Source organism: Motacilla alba, chromosome 11 (genome assembly GCF_015832195.1).
Source record: "Motacilla alba alba isolate MOTALB_02 chromosome 11, Motacilla_alba_V1.0_pri, whole genome shotgun sequence".
In the NCBI taxonomy this organism is placed as follows: Eukaryota; Metazoa; Chordata; class Aves; order Passeriformes; family Motacillidae; genus Motacilla; species Motacilla alba.
In genome coordinates, this window is record NC_052026.1 from 5,690,800 (window position 1) to 5,706,380 (window position 15,581).

A 15,581-nucleotide genomic window follows, 5' to 3' on the forward strand; every position below is an offset into this window, starting at 1 on the left:
AATGCCCACCCTCATCCTGGTGTTTAAACACTGAGTGGATTACTGACTGCATTGTTGCTGATAGCTCCTTATTTTGCCTTGATAACCAATTCCAGGATAATGACAATCCTATAGCAAGAAATATTTGAGCACAGCTGGTTAATATTTTCTTTTTTTCTTTTTTTTTTTTTTTTTTGAAGGCAAACTTACATGTTAGGTATTCATCTGTACAAAAGAATTAGAGGCAGAAATTGTTAGAAATATTGTGAAATTGTTAGTGAACAAAGAGACAGGATTGCAGGGTGGGAAACTATGAATGATAGATGAACTTCACTCTGGAAATAAGAAATACTGTCATTTTAAAAGCAGCATTTCACGACATTAAGAAATATCTTTTTTGTTCTGCAGACATGTTTCTCTACACAGGTAAAATTATATTTTGGTTTTTAGAGAATGAATATTAATATGTCTATAAAATAGCAGCATATTGGAACTGGTGCAGTCTATATGAAAACAATGTTTGTATCTGCTCTTTCTGTTCATAAAGGTTCCACTGGGTCAGATCCTGGTAAATGAAACAAAACCTGAGTCAAAAGGGTGTTTTCTCTGATAAACTGCATTGAACCACAGTAAAGGGACACATCAGCCCTAAACACAGCTGATAACTGAAGGTTCTGAGAGTGAAAGAAAAGGATATACCCCAGTGCCTCTGGGTTTGGCCCTCAGAGATTTGTTCTTTGTGGGAAAATCACTGGACAGGGGCTGATTTGGGTGCTCCATTACCCCTTGCCTGGCCCTCCAGTGGGCCTGTCAGTGGGCAGGTATTCACATAAAGCCCAGCACAAAAAGGGGTTAAATTCTCCCAGGCTTTGTCTTGTCCCATGGCACTGACACAACTGCCTTTATTCCTCGAGGTCCAACTTGTCTGTGTAATTGCATAGATGGGATTTATCATTTAAAAATAAAGTTGAACCAAACGGAATTAGCATCATAATACTTTAAAAAGGCTTAATTGATATCCTGTTTTCTGCAGTATTTTTAGTTTGTTTTAACACCAAATATTTTGGCATCCCATAGTGCAAAGTGAAGAACTATAAAATCTTAATATTTCTCAGAAATTGACTAATAACTGTATGAAAATTATTATTCTGTGGAAATTCTCTGTATTAATTGCAGCTTCTACAGCAAAAATGTGGAACAAAGACTGTTTTTGTTTTTAAAAATGCAATATATTTGGACAACATGCTGTCCAGGCACTGTGTGCTGTTATTGTATGTCATCGTGTCTACTGGGAAACCTGACATTAAAACATATCCTTGGTTCTCACTTAAGCCAATTTTATAGGGCAGGAAAAGAAAAGACAACATTTTGCAATGAAAGCACCTTCTCCCATCTGGCAAAATGGCTTTCTGGACTCTATTGTGGCTCATTGTCTAAAAATAGGATGAAGACAAATTGTTATCATTTGCGAAAGCCCATGACAATAATGATAAATGAACAAATTTTTTTGCCCTCTGAAGTCATTGCTTAAGGCTTTCTCTGGGATCAACAATGTTAAACTGGTAAACTTGCCTCATCTGCATCAGCAGAAGGTTTACAAATGGCTTTGTAAACAATTTTAGCCAGAGCGTTAATCTCTCCTACAGAAGTAGGGCTTGCATGATCTATGATTGATTTGCAATTTAAAATGACACTGAAACCCCTGAAACAGATATGAAAGAAACTTTCAGTGAATAATGCTTTAGTTGACAAGAAAAGATAAGGCACATCTTTCATCTGATAGTGGGCTGTTTTTGATAAATATTGTTCATAATGGAGAATTTTGGAATCATTAATGTGTGGATAGAACATTACTACTTTTTAACAGGAATCTAAGAGTTTTCTTCAGCAGCAGCCTTGTTTGTGCAGGAAACTTAGAAAAAAAGTGTCTTGTTTAAAAATTATCCAAGAGATTTCTTAATTAATTAGATCTCAAGTTCAAATCTTGAAAACCAAAATCCTACCAAAAATAGCATTTGATTGCTGTTTTTAAACCTATACAAAATAGGTACCTGAAGATTTGTTTTCTTACATTATTAAAAGAAAATCAACATCTGTTTCATGTTTAAGGTTATAAATAAACCCACAGACAAGTCAGGAACTTGAAATAACTGTTGATTCCTCTATGAGATCTCCTTGCTTCAAAAAGTAAATATCCTCAGGATATTGTACATTTATAAGCTCCGAGTTAGATAGCAATTAACTTTTATTACAAGGCAATGTTCCATGCAGGTTGCCTCTCTGTTTCCCAAGCCACCATGGACTGGATTAAAGGTACCTGTTTCAGGTTACCAGAGCAATTCCGTGGCTGAGGTTTGGCTCTGAGGAGGAGTTTCCAAAACACGTGCATAAAACACCATTACAGCAGAAATTCCCCACAGAAATGTACGATATTAAAATCCATGGAGCATTTATGAAATGGGTACTTATCCTGTGAGGACTGGACCAAGATCATGAAATTTCCCAAGGTCACTAAATACCATAGAACCCCTTTCAGTGCTGTGAAATGGTTGTATGGGCTGGAGCAGTCTTTGATGGAGCTGTGTGGGTTGGTTTTGGTTTTATATTTTGAGGTGAAAGGGATGAGGTAGAGGTTACAAAACTCCTTCCCTAAGAAACCTTTGGTTCTTTGCAGCCCCTGGTTGAGCACACCTGCACAAGGGGGATGTAACTCTTCTGTGGCTTGATAGATTGAAGGTAGAATAGGTCAGTCAGATTCAGGAGTCAGAGCACTGGATCTTTTCAGATAAACAGAGCCTCTAATTACAAGCCAGTTGCACGAGTTTGAGATTACTCACAGCTCTAAAACTGTAGCTGTATTGAGAAGTAAACAGCTACCAATATATTCTCCCATTTCATAAAATCTCCGAAATTTGAGTGTCTTTGATTTGTCAGCACAACTAGAGATGTTTGGGAAGGATAAAGTACAAGGGTGCCTTTGAAATTACCCTTTCCAGTACCAGGAAAAAACCCTCAAAATCCCTTGTAACTGTTGCTCAGACAAGTCTGTTTTAATGGGCATAGGATATAAATTGCTTTGATAACCATATTCTTCCACTACCTTTATATTTTGAAGTATTCACTCTAGCTTTAATTTTATTAATGTATTTCTTTTATCTTTCATCTGAATAGTGTTCTGTATGTAAAGTGACCAAATGTGATTAATGATGAATAGATTAAGATGGGACAGGGTGTTTGAAAAATGACTTAAGTAGTGCATGTAAGTCACTGGCTGTAGTCCCAAAATGCAAATTCTTGTTAAGTTAATGACTGGAAAATCATGATGGCACTAGTGTATGAGTTCTGCTTTATTTGAAATTGCTTTATAAACAATAAATAATTAGCATTTTACATCAGGACTAGTTAATAGTATCACACATCTAATTATTTCTATAGGCAATGGTATTTTACAGTCAAAAGTATAAATATAATTGACTTATAAGATTCACTATTTTGCTGTCCAGAGTTTGTAACAGTTTTGCCTTGCAAATACCTTGCTGAAGTTCAGGTCCCATTAAAGGCTGGTATTTTATAATAATGCCTGGAATAATGTTGTTTGCAATAAGCACGTCTGGTCTTTCTGCAAAGAAGCTTCTGAACATCCTTTAGGTTGGGATTTTGGGGGGGGAAATGTGTTAATATGTTCACTCCTGCCTGACAAATGAGCATTATCGTCAATGTGGGTGCACATTTCCACTTATCCTTTTTGTAGCTGGAAAGCTTTATGAAAAATAAATTAATAATGCATACTAAATTATGTCTGCAAGAGACATTTATGTATATATTGCTAGCTTCAAGACTGATTAGATTTACATTTCTTTAAAAATGACTTTTTTCTCGTACATCCATAATGCCTTTAGAATGCGCTGCATGATAGAAAAATGCAATCTTGATTTCAATTGAATACCTGGAAGGAGTGTTTTTCCCCCCTATTAATATGTACATGTGTTCCCCTAGAGTTTGAGTTATTTTTCCTAAAAAGACTCTTTTCTTGAATTACCCCAGCCCAAATGTACGCCTTAGGATGCAAAAAGCAGCAAAGTAGATGTCCTATTATTGTAACTTGAAAGAGGTCCATTTAATAATAGCCTGTATTAAACAAGAGTCTGCTAACTATACAGTAAAGACTGTTTTTCACCAGAGAACATAAACCATATGTTTTAAATGCAGCTAAAAATGGATGCAGTGTGCTATTTCCTTTCACCTCAGCCTGCAGTGCATTACTTAGATTTGCAAGGCATAGCCACCACTAGTACTTAACACTGCTGAAAGAGCCACCCTTCAAGGCTTTTTTAACCACAAAGAAAAGAGAAATATAGTAGCATCGATTGTTAAATCCTGGTGCTTGTTACTCACTGCCCGCACACAGAACATCATGCCTTTGTAGCAGTGAGGAGAGTTGGTATTTATCAGGGTTCAGAGCTAGTTCAGCCACACACTTGACAAATTATTTGTGGAATTGTTGTATTCACAGTCACTTAAATAAGAATCTGTCAACACAAGGCTGTGCTTTGTTGCAGCAGGTCTCACAGTTTTTCCTGCGCACTCAAAGAATGATGGATTGGAGGTAATGCAAATTCACTACCATTTTATATGCTGGTGCCTTCTTCATAGACAGGAAACATAGCTCAGTATCATCTTGTAAAATGCCTTAACTGTAAAGGCCTAGTTCAGTGTTGAAAGTGCTTTTTAAAAATGGTATGTTGGAACAGGGAAATGTAATTCAAATATTTTCCTCACGTCTCATTTTACAGACTGCTTGTTGGAGCAGGTGTGCGTTCAGATTTTCCCAGGCTAAGTAGGACATATGCTTATCTGTGCTTGGTAATTAAAACAAATTAATAAATAAAATTATTTGATTTTATGGCAACTTAAAAGTTAATACTGCTTAAAGGCATGTTAAATTTAAAGAGCTCAGACAGAGGGACAAAAATGTCCATTTAGGTAACTGCTTTGCTGATAGTAATTTTTTTTAAGTAAATTCATTTGTCCAACAAAAAATGCTTATTTGAAAGCTCTGTAACCAGTTCCAAAAGGTGTAGCTCACAGGTCAAAGCCACAGTCTTCTGACAGAAACAGCATTTTACAAATATGAAGTAGAAAACGTTATCTGTGTTGGCATCTATTTTTCAGGTTGATGTCCAAAACTGGAATGTTTGGAGCTCCTGTCCAAAACCCAGAGGAGCCCACCTACAGCCTGGGACAGCACTGGGGAGGGATGGAGGGATCTGGAGGCAGCCCTTGAGGATGTCAGAATGAATAAGGAGAAGTGATAGCAAGCACTGGATGAGACTTTTCTGGAAGGTTCTCATCTCAGTGGAATAAATGGAGTTATGGGCTACTCAAGTTATATCTGTGCCTTCTTCTTTGTGGTTGTTCAGGAAAATTGATCTTTCTGGAGTAGGAAAAAGCTTGTCTGGGGGGGAGAAGGCTTTCTCAGAGGCTCATTTCAAGGGTAAGGAATGCCAGAAGTTAACACAGATCTCACCTTGTACTGCCTCAAATTCAGAGTGCATTTCTTTGACATAGCATAATAATGAGGGAACTCCACAACGTGTATATAAAAATGTTTTCCTAAAAATCTAACACAAATTTTGGAGACTGGACATATGACAAATACAATTCACTTGGCTCAGTGCCCTAATGGGAGGCTCAGATCAATGCACTGTTGAAACCTTTGTAGATTATAACAGATCCTAGTGAAGTCAGGGAATATATTTCCATACCCTTCAGGGAGGCCAGATTTTAACCCCAGATACCCTGAGCCTAAAAATATGAGCAGACGCCATAAATTTCAGTGCATGTTCAAGAGGTAAGGATTTAGCTGAGCTGCATGTCAGGGCTGAAGAAAGCTGCCCTGGCACCCTGGCTGCTTTCTGGATAGTCTATTTTGACTTGCTCAATTTTGTTATGTTATAAGGCCTCTACTTCTCAAGAGCCATTGAAAAATTTTGATTTGAGTTTTATGCCCGCGAATGGTGTGAGCAGGTAGCTCTGCAGGGCAGACCCCTGCCCTCCTCCATTCACCAAGGCATCCCACTGAAGTGCAGAGCAGGGGCAGTATCTCTGACGGGTTATCAGCTTCCACAGATGTATTTGGAACCATTTGGATGGCTTCATTTCATTGAGAAATGCCTGTAATGCAGCACTATGCATAAATTAATGTGCTCTTGTTAGCCTGGCAGAGATGTACAGGTGCCTCCTCCTTACCTCCAGCCCTGTGGCAGCACTGTGGTAGCTGCTGCGGGGACCAGAGCTCCACTGACCTGCTGGCTTGGGGCACTGTGACCACAGACACCTCCACGCCGGCTGGAGAGGCTGGATGTGACATCTTTAACATGTGGGCTCTCTTCAGCCTTGGGCAAGCATCTGTTCAGCAGAGCCCCTGCAAGGGCTGTGCTCTGCAGCCTCCCAGAGTATCCAGACTTTAGAGTATTTCTCCCAACAGCCTTTCAAAGCACTTGGAAGCTTGATGCAATTTCAAAGACTACAGATTGACTTACAGTATGGGATATAGTATTTTCACTTGCGCCTAAAAACGCTGTTGTGCGGCCAAAAATTCAATCGCCAAGAAATCACACATGGTTCACAACACAGCTCTTTGATAACATTAAAAGTATATGTAATATTTTGAAATCACTGGCCAATTATTTCTAATAGTTTCATGATAATTTATGTAGAGAATCTCTCTGTTGGATGTGTTCCTGCTTTGGTCTAAATGTATTTTTGAACACTCTGTCAAACATCCCCATTTGGCACCTATTTTGTTTCACTGAATTTCTTTAGTATGTCCAGATCCCTTGCCAATGTATTTGCAGAACATATTTTGACAGCTTTGTCACCAAATTTGTTACTTCTTGTGTTTGGAATGTGTACCAAAATTGCAGATATTAATGTGTGTGTGTTTCCTTTTGGTATAGACTCAAATGGATAATACCTTTGTCTTTTGTGAAGACGAATATGAAAAAGTGAGTGATTTTTAAAATTAATTTCAAAAGTTATTAAGATTTAAAAATTGAGAATCTGTCATAGATGTATTAGTTTGTTTTTATGTTTGCAGCTAGAAGCATTCTGAGCAGAATGCCCTTAAACTTTAAAGAGCTCTGATATTACATTTCTTATTTGAGCTTTTTAATTTAAATTGTATGTATGTGAAAGCAGTAGCTTCTCCCTCACTTTGCACCCACATACACGTGTGTATATATATGTATAATTTTATTTCAATATGCTTGGATTAACTGAACTATTGAATTTCCATCTCTTGTGTTCTTTCCATTAAATAGTCTTCCTATTGAGTTTGTTGCAGCTGAATGAAAATGGTGTATTTAAGGCTGATCATAATCTTTGCCATCATGTTTTTCTTAATATGGTTTTTCCAGATTAAAAGCAATGACAAGATAATGCCTGTTGAAATATAAAGGTCTTTGCTTTGTGGCTCTGCTGCTAGAAGGGGGGTGGCTGAGCTGGCTCCCCAGGATACCACATCACTTCCGTCTCACAAATATTCTGGGCTGGAAGGGACCCATGAGGATCATCAAGTCCAACTCTTAAGTAAATGGCTCATACAGGAATGTTTTGAACCCACACCCTGGGTGTTCTCAGCACTCTGCTCTAACCAGCTAAGCTCTCCAGGGGATGTTCCAGCCCCCCAGTCCCTGCTCTGGCTCCTTTTCCATGGCCTGGCACAGCTGAGGCTCCTTTACTGTCTCTGGGTGTGTGCAGACCAGGAGAGCACCACAAATCACAATGAATCCATCCTGGTTTTTTTCTCCATTGTCCAGAGAAGTAGGCTGGAAAGATTTAATGAATTAACTCACCCTGGCTGTGGAGGCTAAATGTATGTGGAGGACCTACATTAGAATTCAGTTTCAATAAGGTCATAGCTCCTCATTATTCTTTCCCTGTTGTGGATAGTTTTGTTGTTGGAAATACTTTTGGTCGTCCCTAAAGATAATCTCACACATGCAGCACTGTGTGGGTCTGGGTGACAGCACTTCCTGAAATGGCAGGGTCCCCCAGGAACACTGGAAACCTCTGCCTGCCTCTAAGGGCTGCTTTTTTTGGGCCACTTCCTCAGTTCTTTAAAAGATGCTGTTCAGCTGGCACGGAGCTCTTTGATTTTTTGCCGCTGGCAGATTGGTTGTTTACTGTGCTGAGTAACACATATCAAATAGTAGATGAATCCTGAAACAGCTGGGTTTGCTGCTGATAGTACCTCTTCTTCCTATTTTTTGAAATGTGAGATTTGATTTTGAGATGTCAGGGTTTTTTTTCTGAATTGAGATATATCACCTTTTACAAAGATTTGATCAAAATTTGCAAGTGGCAACAAAAGAAATATTGATTACTGGAATTATGTTGAATAAAAATGAAATTTTGAACCTAAAAATAGCTCTAGAATAAAATCCAGATTATTTTTCAGTGGAGACAGTCATATTACACCCTTAGAATCTGTACCTTAATTTTAGTTACCTCTGTAGACCTCTGTATTTCTTTTTTCTAATTCATTAGTTCTATAAATAGAAATTAGAGTTGAACCAGAAATTAATTTTTTTTTAAATTAGATTTTATCTAATGTTTTACAAAAGAACGTGATATGTAATAAGGATGGAAAACATCCCCAATACAGTTTAGGTTTTGATTCTGATCCTCTGGTCCTATATAATAATGTCTGATTTTTTGAACAATTTCTTCTGTTTATCTGGACAAGTTGAGACACAGCCTGCAATCAGGGCAGAGACACAGTCAGGGCATCAGAGGCTCTTCATCAAAAAGAAATTGCATTAAGTTAAGATGACAAAAGTAGGGTATCTACTCTCTGTCTGTACTAGTTATAGCATCTATAGTATATAGCATTTTTGGGTAAATTATTTGTCAAGTCTGAAGCCCAGCATCAGCAAGGGCAGCAATGCTGTGCCAGCTGCTAGCATTCTCCAGAGAAATAGGAGCAAGAGGCCATTGAAAGAGTCTGATCATAACATACTTTTCTTGCCATTAGAGAAGAGAATAACATAATAGCTGCTCTGCTAGGTCCAGAATACCAAAAAATTTCCTGCACAAAATAGTGCAGGCCAGGGCAAGATGTGGAATAAGTTAAAATTATAAAGAACAGACTGACCTACCGTTGATTCAATTTTCTTTTTGGTTGGAAATTTTTCATCACAGAATATATATTTTGCTTGTCAGGTTTACTATTGACTTTCTTTGTCTCACTGAAATTCTGAAGTTTGGCTACTTGTTGAACTTTTTTGACGCAGTGATAACACAACATAAATCAAAAGCCCTAATCCACATAAAGTAAATCATCAGCTCTTCTGCGTAATTTTGTTTGAGTGTGAGTAGAAGACTGGCTCTTCCATACAGCTTCTAACAGATTGCTAAATACGCAAATAATTTGCTTATTAGAGGTGATATTTATCAGAAAAACTCAGAAGAATGTATGCAGTGAAATATATTTATGGCCATATGAAAAATGAAGTGACCTGTTGGAGACAGCCTGTAGCTCCTGAGGAGCAACGAAATGCTTAGGAAGGTTCCATGGAACACATGAGATTATTGTGTATGTATAAGAAGTAATAATGTCATCTGGTTTTTTTCTGTTTCCTGTTGATTGACTTTTATAGCTTGCAAGCATTATGCTGGATGGTAAATTGCAATAAATTTAATCAAGAATTATTTTATTCAGCCTACTAATGAGGAATAATAGCGTATGTATCAATTAGACATGTCAATTTGTGTGAAGAAATAGATTTACAAAGGGATAGTAGGTAAAAAAAAATATCATTGGTATCAATTCACTTCATTATTTTTAATTTGCTGTGAATATTGAGTGCTTCCAACATAAAATCATTCCTCAATTAAAATAAAACAGCTGTACTCCTATCAGCTTTTCCTTGCTTGTTGTTGCTTACAGATTAGCAGTTGTCATTGGCTTCAGTCTCATGTAATTTCATTAATTTGCGACCATAAATGGATAAAAAAAGAAAATAATAATAAAAATCTTTGGCTTGGTGATGTACTAAGTATTTTATATAAATTGTTTTTATTCAGATTGCGCTGAAAGGGCAGAACTACAGCAGCAGCAAGATTTGGGGGATATCAGACTGTGACAAACCCCATCCGCTGTGTCCTCCAGCATCCGCAAAGCAACTTGGGAGCACTTTGTTCATCTGCCACTTTTTTATTGCTCTAGAGTCCCTTTCTTGCCTCCCAGGTGACCTGTGGGAAACCCCAACAATGTGATCCCCATGTGTGCTCCAGTGCAAAGGGGAAGGGCGAATCCTGGAGTGCACTGGTTTGCAGCTTGTTTTTGCTGCAGGATGAACGAGCCTCTCACCTTCCTCTGTTAGCGAGTCGCTGCTCTTATTCAGAGTTCCAGGACATCACCAAGCATGTTTGTGTCTTGGAGTGACACTTGTAACTCTGTGGTTGTCCTTATTTCTCTTCAAATAGATCAAAAGCCTGACAGGAAGAGCACAAAGAGAAGCACGAGAGTTGCAGAAGCTACTTTTGCAAGCCCAGATGTGAAAGTGTGGTGAATAATTTCTTCTGCTAACTTCTGTTTTTCTAGTAGTAAGTTCTTAATGGCCTTACAAGGTTTTAAGTTGGTCAACCTTACCTCATTATCATCTAGCTATTATTGTAATGAAAAGTTTATAAATATATGTGTGTTAAAGTGTGTGGTATATAAGATGTAAGAAACATGCAAAAGGAATCAATAATTGTGTGTTTTATAATTTAAGAGAAAATAATATCCTCTCAGATGACTGTGGCTACAAGAAATGAAGGTCAGCTGTACTCGTGATCATTTTTTTCTGCAGCTGCTGTTGCAGGTTTCAATACCTTTAGCTCCTTCTGATTAAAGGCATTTTATCATGGTGTATTTCTATTATTTTTTTTGTTACCAATGAGAGCTTTTTGATAGAATCCCTAAAAGAGGACCTGTATTTGTAGGGAGTCTGAACACATGGGATTTGAATCCTAGTTAACAGTGAATTCTCTATTGCAGGAAGTAAAAGCTTATGAATATTTTCCTTGGCTCTGAAAGTGGGAGCTGACACTAGTTTGTATTGGAGAATTTTAACTAATGATTATGACGATACTTATCTGCTAATTTGTTTCTCCATGTCTGGAATCAGTATGCTAAATATGTATGAAATTTTCGGAGCTCATGCTAAAATTTCAACTAGCCAAATACTTATCTGCATTTCACTATTATTGAAATAATGATAGTAATAATAGTAAACACAGTAACTCTTTATGAGTTCATTCAACTAAAGTAGGAGATCATGGCATAAGCTGAAAATATCTTCATTATTTTGATAAATCTAGAGTATTGTCATTTAACACCAAAGGCTTGTTAGAAAAAAGCCTATGTGAGTTTTTTTAATGCCATGCTTTTGTATAGGTAGCTACATATTTCAAAACTAAGAAGTGCTGATTGCCACAGACACTCCTAACATACAGATATGTGTAATCTACAACAGTATCCACAACAGGACTTGAGCTAATTCATTTATCTCACTTAATAAATCTGTGCAACCTCTCATGCTAGGTTTGATGCCAAAGTTCTTGGGTGATGCTGAAGAATTTTCCCAGTTGTACAACAAGCATAAGAAAGCTTTCAAATTGAGGGAGAAAATGACAAACAGGAAATTCATATTACAGGCTTGATTGCTGAATTTTTTAAAATGTAAATTATTATGAGTTGGGATACTGTTAGTTACAAATAAACTTAGTTTGCATCAGTTAGTTATCAACAGTCACTGTCAATCATTTTTGTATTTCCTGTTCATATGCTTGAATCTGTTAATGTTTTAAGTTGTATGTGTTTTGTGTCTATTTAGTGTTGGAATTATGTTAAGCAATATGGTTGCCTCTTTAACAAATGTGATCATTGTTTTTATAAATACAAGTAAAACAGGATATTTTTTAATCAGTGAACTTATTTCTGTTGGACATTGAAGAACAAACCTCAGAATACTCTCTCAGTGCACTGAGAGAAGCTCAGGTTAAAGGATGGCTCTTATGGAATGAGAAGAGGCTGCAGCATCATTCAAACGTTTCTTGTGCTGCTGAGCTCCTGCCTGGGATCTCCAGTCAGTGCAGTCTCGAAGGACATCCCTGAAGATCCAACTGCTGTAGCTCTGTGACTGTTTTCTGTTCTATTTCTACAAAGATTCATGTCTGCTGTCCATCCTGGTAGTCTCTGGTGCAGACTGGCCTCTCTCCATACTGCCAGACTGCTGCTGAGCCCCTTGGCACAGGTCAGAATGAAAACCATAATTTTTATTTCTCAGAGAAGAACCATCACCAAACATAAATGCACATATTATTCTTACTGGAGAGCTGATGCTTCTGTTACTTGACTGCTGCAGCACCTGAACCTTACACTTACAAAGTTATAACATTCCTGATATCAAAATTGGCTTAATGGGATAAGGACTCAAATCATAAAAAGAGGAAAAAGTTATTATCTTTCTTTTTTTAGGCCCTTGCAACACATTCATCATCCTTTTCATGCAGTACACTATTCTTCAAATCACAAGCAGTTTTTAAAACCAAGGTTGAAGTTAATTTTATCAGCCATGTGTCTTAGAAAGAGTACCCTCCCTGTTTGGACATTATTTCCCTGTGTGAAGCTGCGAGTGAGTTTACAGGCTTAGCAAGGCCGTAAGTGATTTGCTTTGTACAGCTATTTGGTATTGCCCCCCACACCAATAATCCTTTAGTATAATAAAATACATGTCTCTCCTTCTTTACTAGAAGTTATAGAGAAGTCTTCTGATCATCCAGCTATGAAAAGCACCATGACTGGTTCTGCCCAGAAGCTGCATGAATACATGTGGAGCAGAAAAGTTGCTCTTTATAGCCAGCTGTAAAATTCTTTCAAGCTCTGTTAATGTTCAAGCCTGAGAAGGCTTTTCTCACCAAGATATAGCATAGCTTCAGCATACCAGCCTTCAGCAGTGTGTATGAGTCAAGATTTCACTCCAAGCCTACACTTTACTGGTGAAACTCAAAGTCAGCCAGCCCATTTCAAGAAGAAAAAATGTCATTTGGTTCCAGTAAGCATCCACAGAACACACTCCAGATTTGACAAACGTTGTAATTAGTTGCTTTTGTGTGTTTAGTACACAGGGCAAATGCTGTAAAATGTTTTTCACATGATGCAACATTGCCAGCAGATAATCACTGGAGCAGTAAACCAAAAGAATTTGTGTATATCCTACAAGCTGCAGGAGGATAAGAAAATGTAAACAAAAACCAAGAGCTGAATTTTTCAGATGATACCATTCCTTTTCTTTTGTTAAACTGATTTGTTTTTAAATGCTACTTTTTGTCAGTTTCTCTAGAAATTGATTAGAAAACCCCAAACCAATGTTGTGAAAATGCTTTTGTTTCTGTCCCAGTTTTGACTGTGTGAATCCTTTTAGAACATTTTCAGTTTAATTATGCAGCACTAAAAATTGCAATTAAACTGAATTTGCAATTGAAACTGCTCATTTTAGTTAACTGTCAAATTTACTATGGCGTTGTGAAATAGGGGCCTTTATTATTATGAGGTGTTTTGAAAAAAATTACTTTTTAAACAGGAGAAAAATGTCATACCCCTCAGTGCTATCCCCATAAGCCAAGAATTTAAAGAGATACCTGCCTAGTGAAATGGTAACTCTCTAAGCACAATGGAGTTTCTTCCAGGTGATGTTTTAAAATATTGGTAAACTGCACGTATGGATGGTATTGAGTAAAGTCTTCTTTTTGTGTATTTAATATCTTTTGTGAAATGTGTTTTTCAAAGGTGGGTGGAAGGCTAAAGTTGCTTTAAAGTAGTCTAGTGGTAATCTTCTTGTCTTAGGGATATCTGACATGTCCTGTTTTGCAGGATGCTATGATGCAATTTGATGGATATTGTGTATTATATGAGACTGTACGAATCTTAATATCTCTGTTCCTCTGTTTTAGCATGTGATGTACAGCTCTGTGTACATAGAGCAGCGCAGACGAGTGTCTGAGACTACCCTTTTTCTCTAAGCCCTAGGCATTTTTATCACTGTGCCAATAAAAGGAAGGGGATTTATGGGGTACTGCTTTTTAATTCATTCAATTCTCTGTTCATTGTGAGGTTAATGTTGTTGATCTATTTTTCTCTTGAAACAAATAAAAACAATATGTGCTGACACTGACTTTGACTTTTGACATGGGAGATAGAGGTCAACATTTAATTCTATATTTATAGACTACATGAACAATATTATCTGTATTAAAAACTGTTCACTCAGTCCTTGTCATTTTACAACTTAGTTCTGTAGCTTATATCACACTGAACGTTTTCTCCAACTCTGATCAAGGTGCCATCATTCACAGCACTTCACTTAAGGGGTTGTCAGCCTTTCCATTAAAATCGCCTTTTTTCAGGGGTTCATAATATGACTAGCTAAAAGAATTACACCAAGACTGACCTGGGGCTTTTTTTTTTTAAGCAAAATATCCATAAAAACATACCCCAGCCCCAGAACCTAAAACCCAACAAAGAACTCAAATGAAGAGAGGAGTTGACTTGTATGACACACATTCAATGGCCATTTTTATTTAAGAAAATTATGTGATTTATCAAGCAGGTATAATACTGCTTAAATATTTAACCATTTCTTTATACCTGAAGTATTCTTGGCTGTGTATAAGAGGTGCTTGTCAACTTTTAGGTACCTCATGCCCAATCTGCTGAGAAATTGGGTACCAGTGCCAGGGTAATGATGGCAGGAGAGCATTGTCCTTCCCAAATGAAAAAGAATTTTTCCTTTTCAGGAAAGGTGAAGGCAGGACAATCCTGTTTTCTTTTAGTGCACACTACAATTGTGCATGAGCATTTCTTGGGATATGGAAAAGGACTTTCCGATTCCTTCAGATCAGGTAAAGTGATTTCACTGAGACAAATCTTTAGCTTTCTGTGCTGTTCTGATATTCCTGGGTGTAAGGCGTAAGGGCCTTTGCTGATTTTTAGGAGCTAAGGGCTGGCACGTGTAAATGTTCTTCTTTCTTGCAGGATGAAGGCCTGTGCTCTACCTTTATATTCAGGAAATTCATTGAATTCATATTCAGGATATTAATTGAATTATCTATGCAGCTATTATTAATTTGCATTTGTTTTCAGAGATTATCCAGTATTCCTTGAGTCAATGGCAAGAAATATGAGATTAAAGTTGTCTTTCTATGCAAACAATCAGTAATATTTTCCACTGGTTGCTTTTTCATCTAGATATGTACTTCCTTGGTAATAACAAGAACAAACAAAATGGAATAAGCCACATGGTTTAATCTATGTGTTTTTAAAATATCTTAGCATGTACCATATTTATGTAAAAACCCCTCCTAAAATAGCTATTGCAATCTGTGAGTTTTTGCAATATGTGAGGTTTTATATTAATATGCATATGCATTGGTCAATATTAACTGCCAAGGTATTTTAGGTAAGGTTTATAGAAATGATTATGCATTTTTAAAGTGTTCTGTAATTCATATATCTTTATCGGAAAGCAGAGAATCTGCCACATTTTGTATGT

The 15,581-nt window shown here is 37.2% G+C and overlaps 1 protein-coding gene across 6 annotated transcripts in view; it reads left to right on the forward strand.

Moving 5' to 3' along the window:
- Nucleotides 1–15,581, forward strand: part of LOC119705668 — a 137,234-nt gene that overhangs the window by 117,841 nt on the left and 3,812 nt on the right. For 3 of the 6 annotated variants that reach the window (XR_005258287.1, XR_005258288.1, XR_005258290.1), the window contains 3 exons: nt 5,152–5,473; nt 6,939–6,986; nt 10,069–14,931. Coding sequence is in view for 2 of the 6 variants with exons in the window: in XM_038148380.1 (XP_038004308.1) it covers nt 6,939–6,986; nt 10,069–10,260 (240 nt within the window). In the remaining 4 variants the exon portion in view is untranslated. Of the gene's footprint in view, nt 1–5,151; nt 5,474–6,938; nt 6,987–10,068; nt 14,932–15,581 lie in introns of those variants that run through there. The other 3 variants (XR_005258292.1, XM_038148380.1, XM_038148381.1) reach the window with 3 other exon arrangements.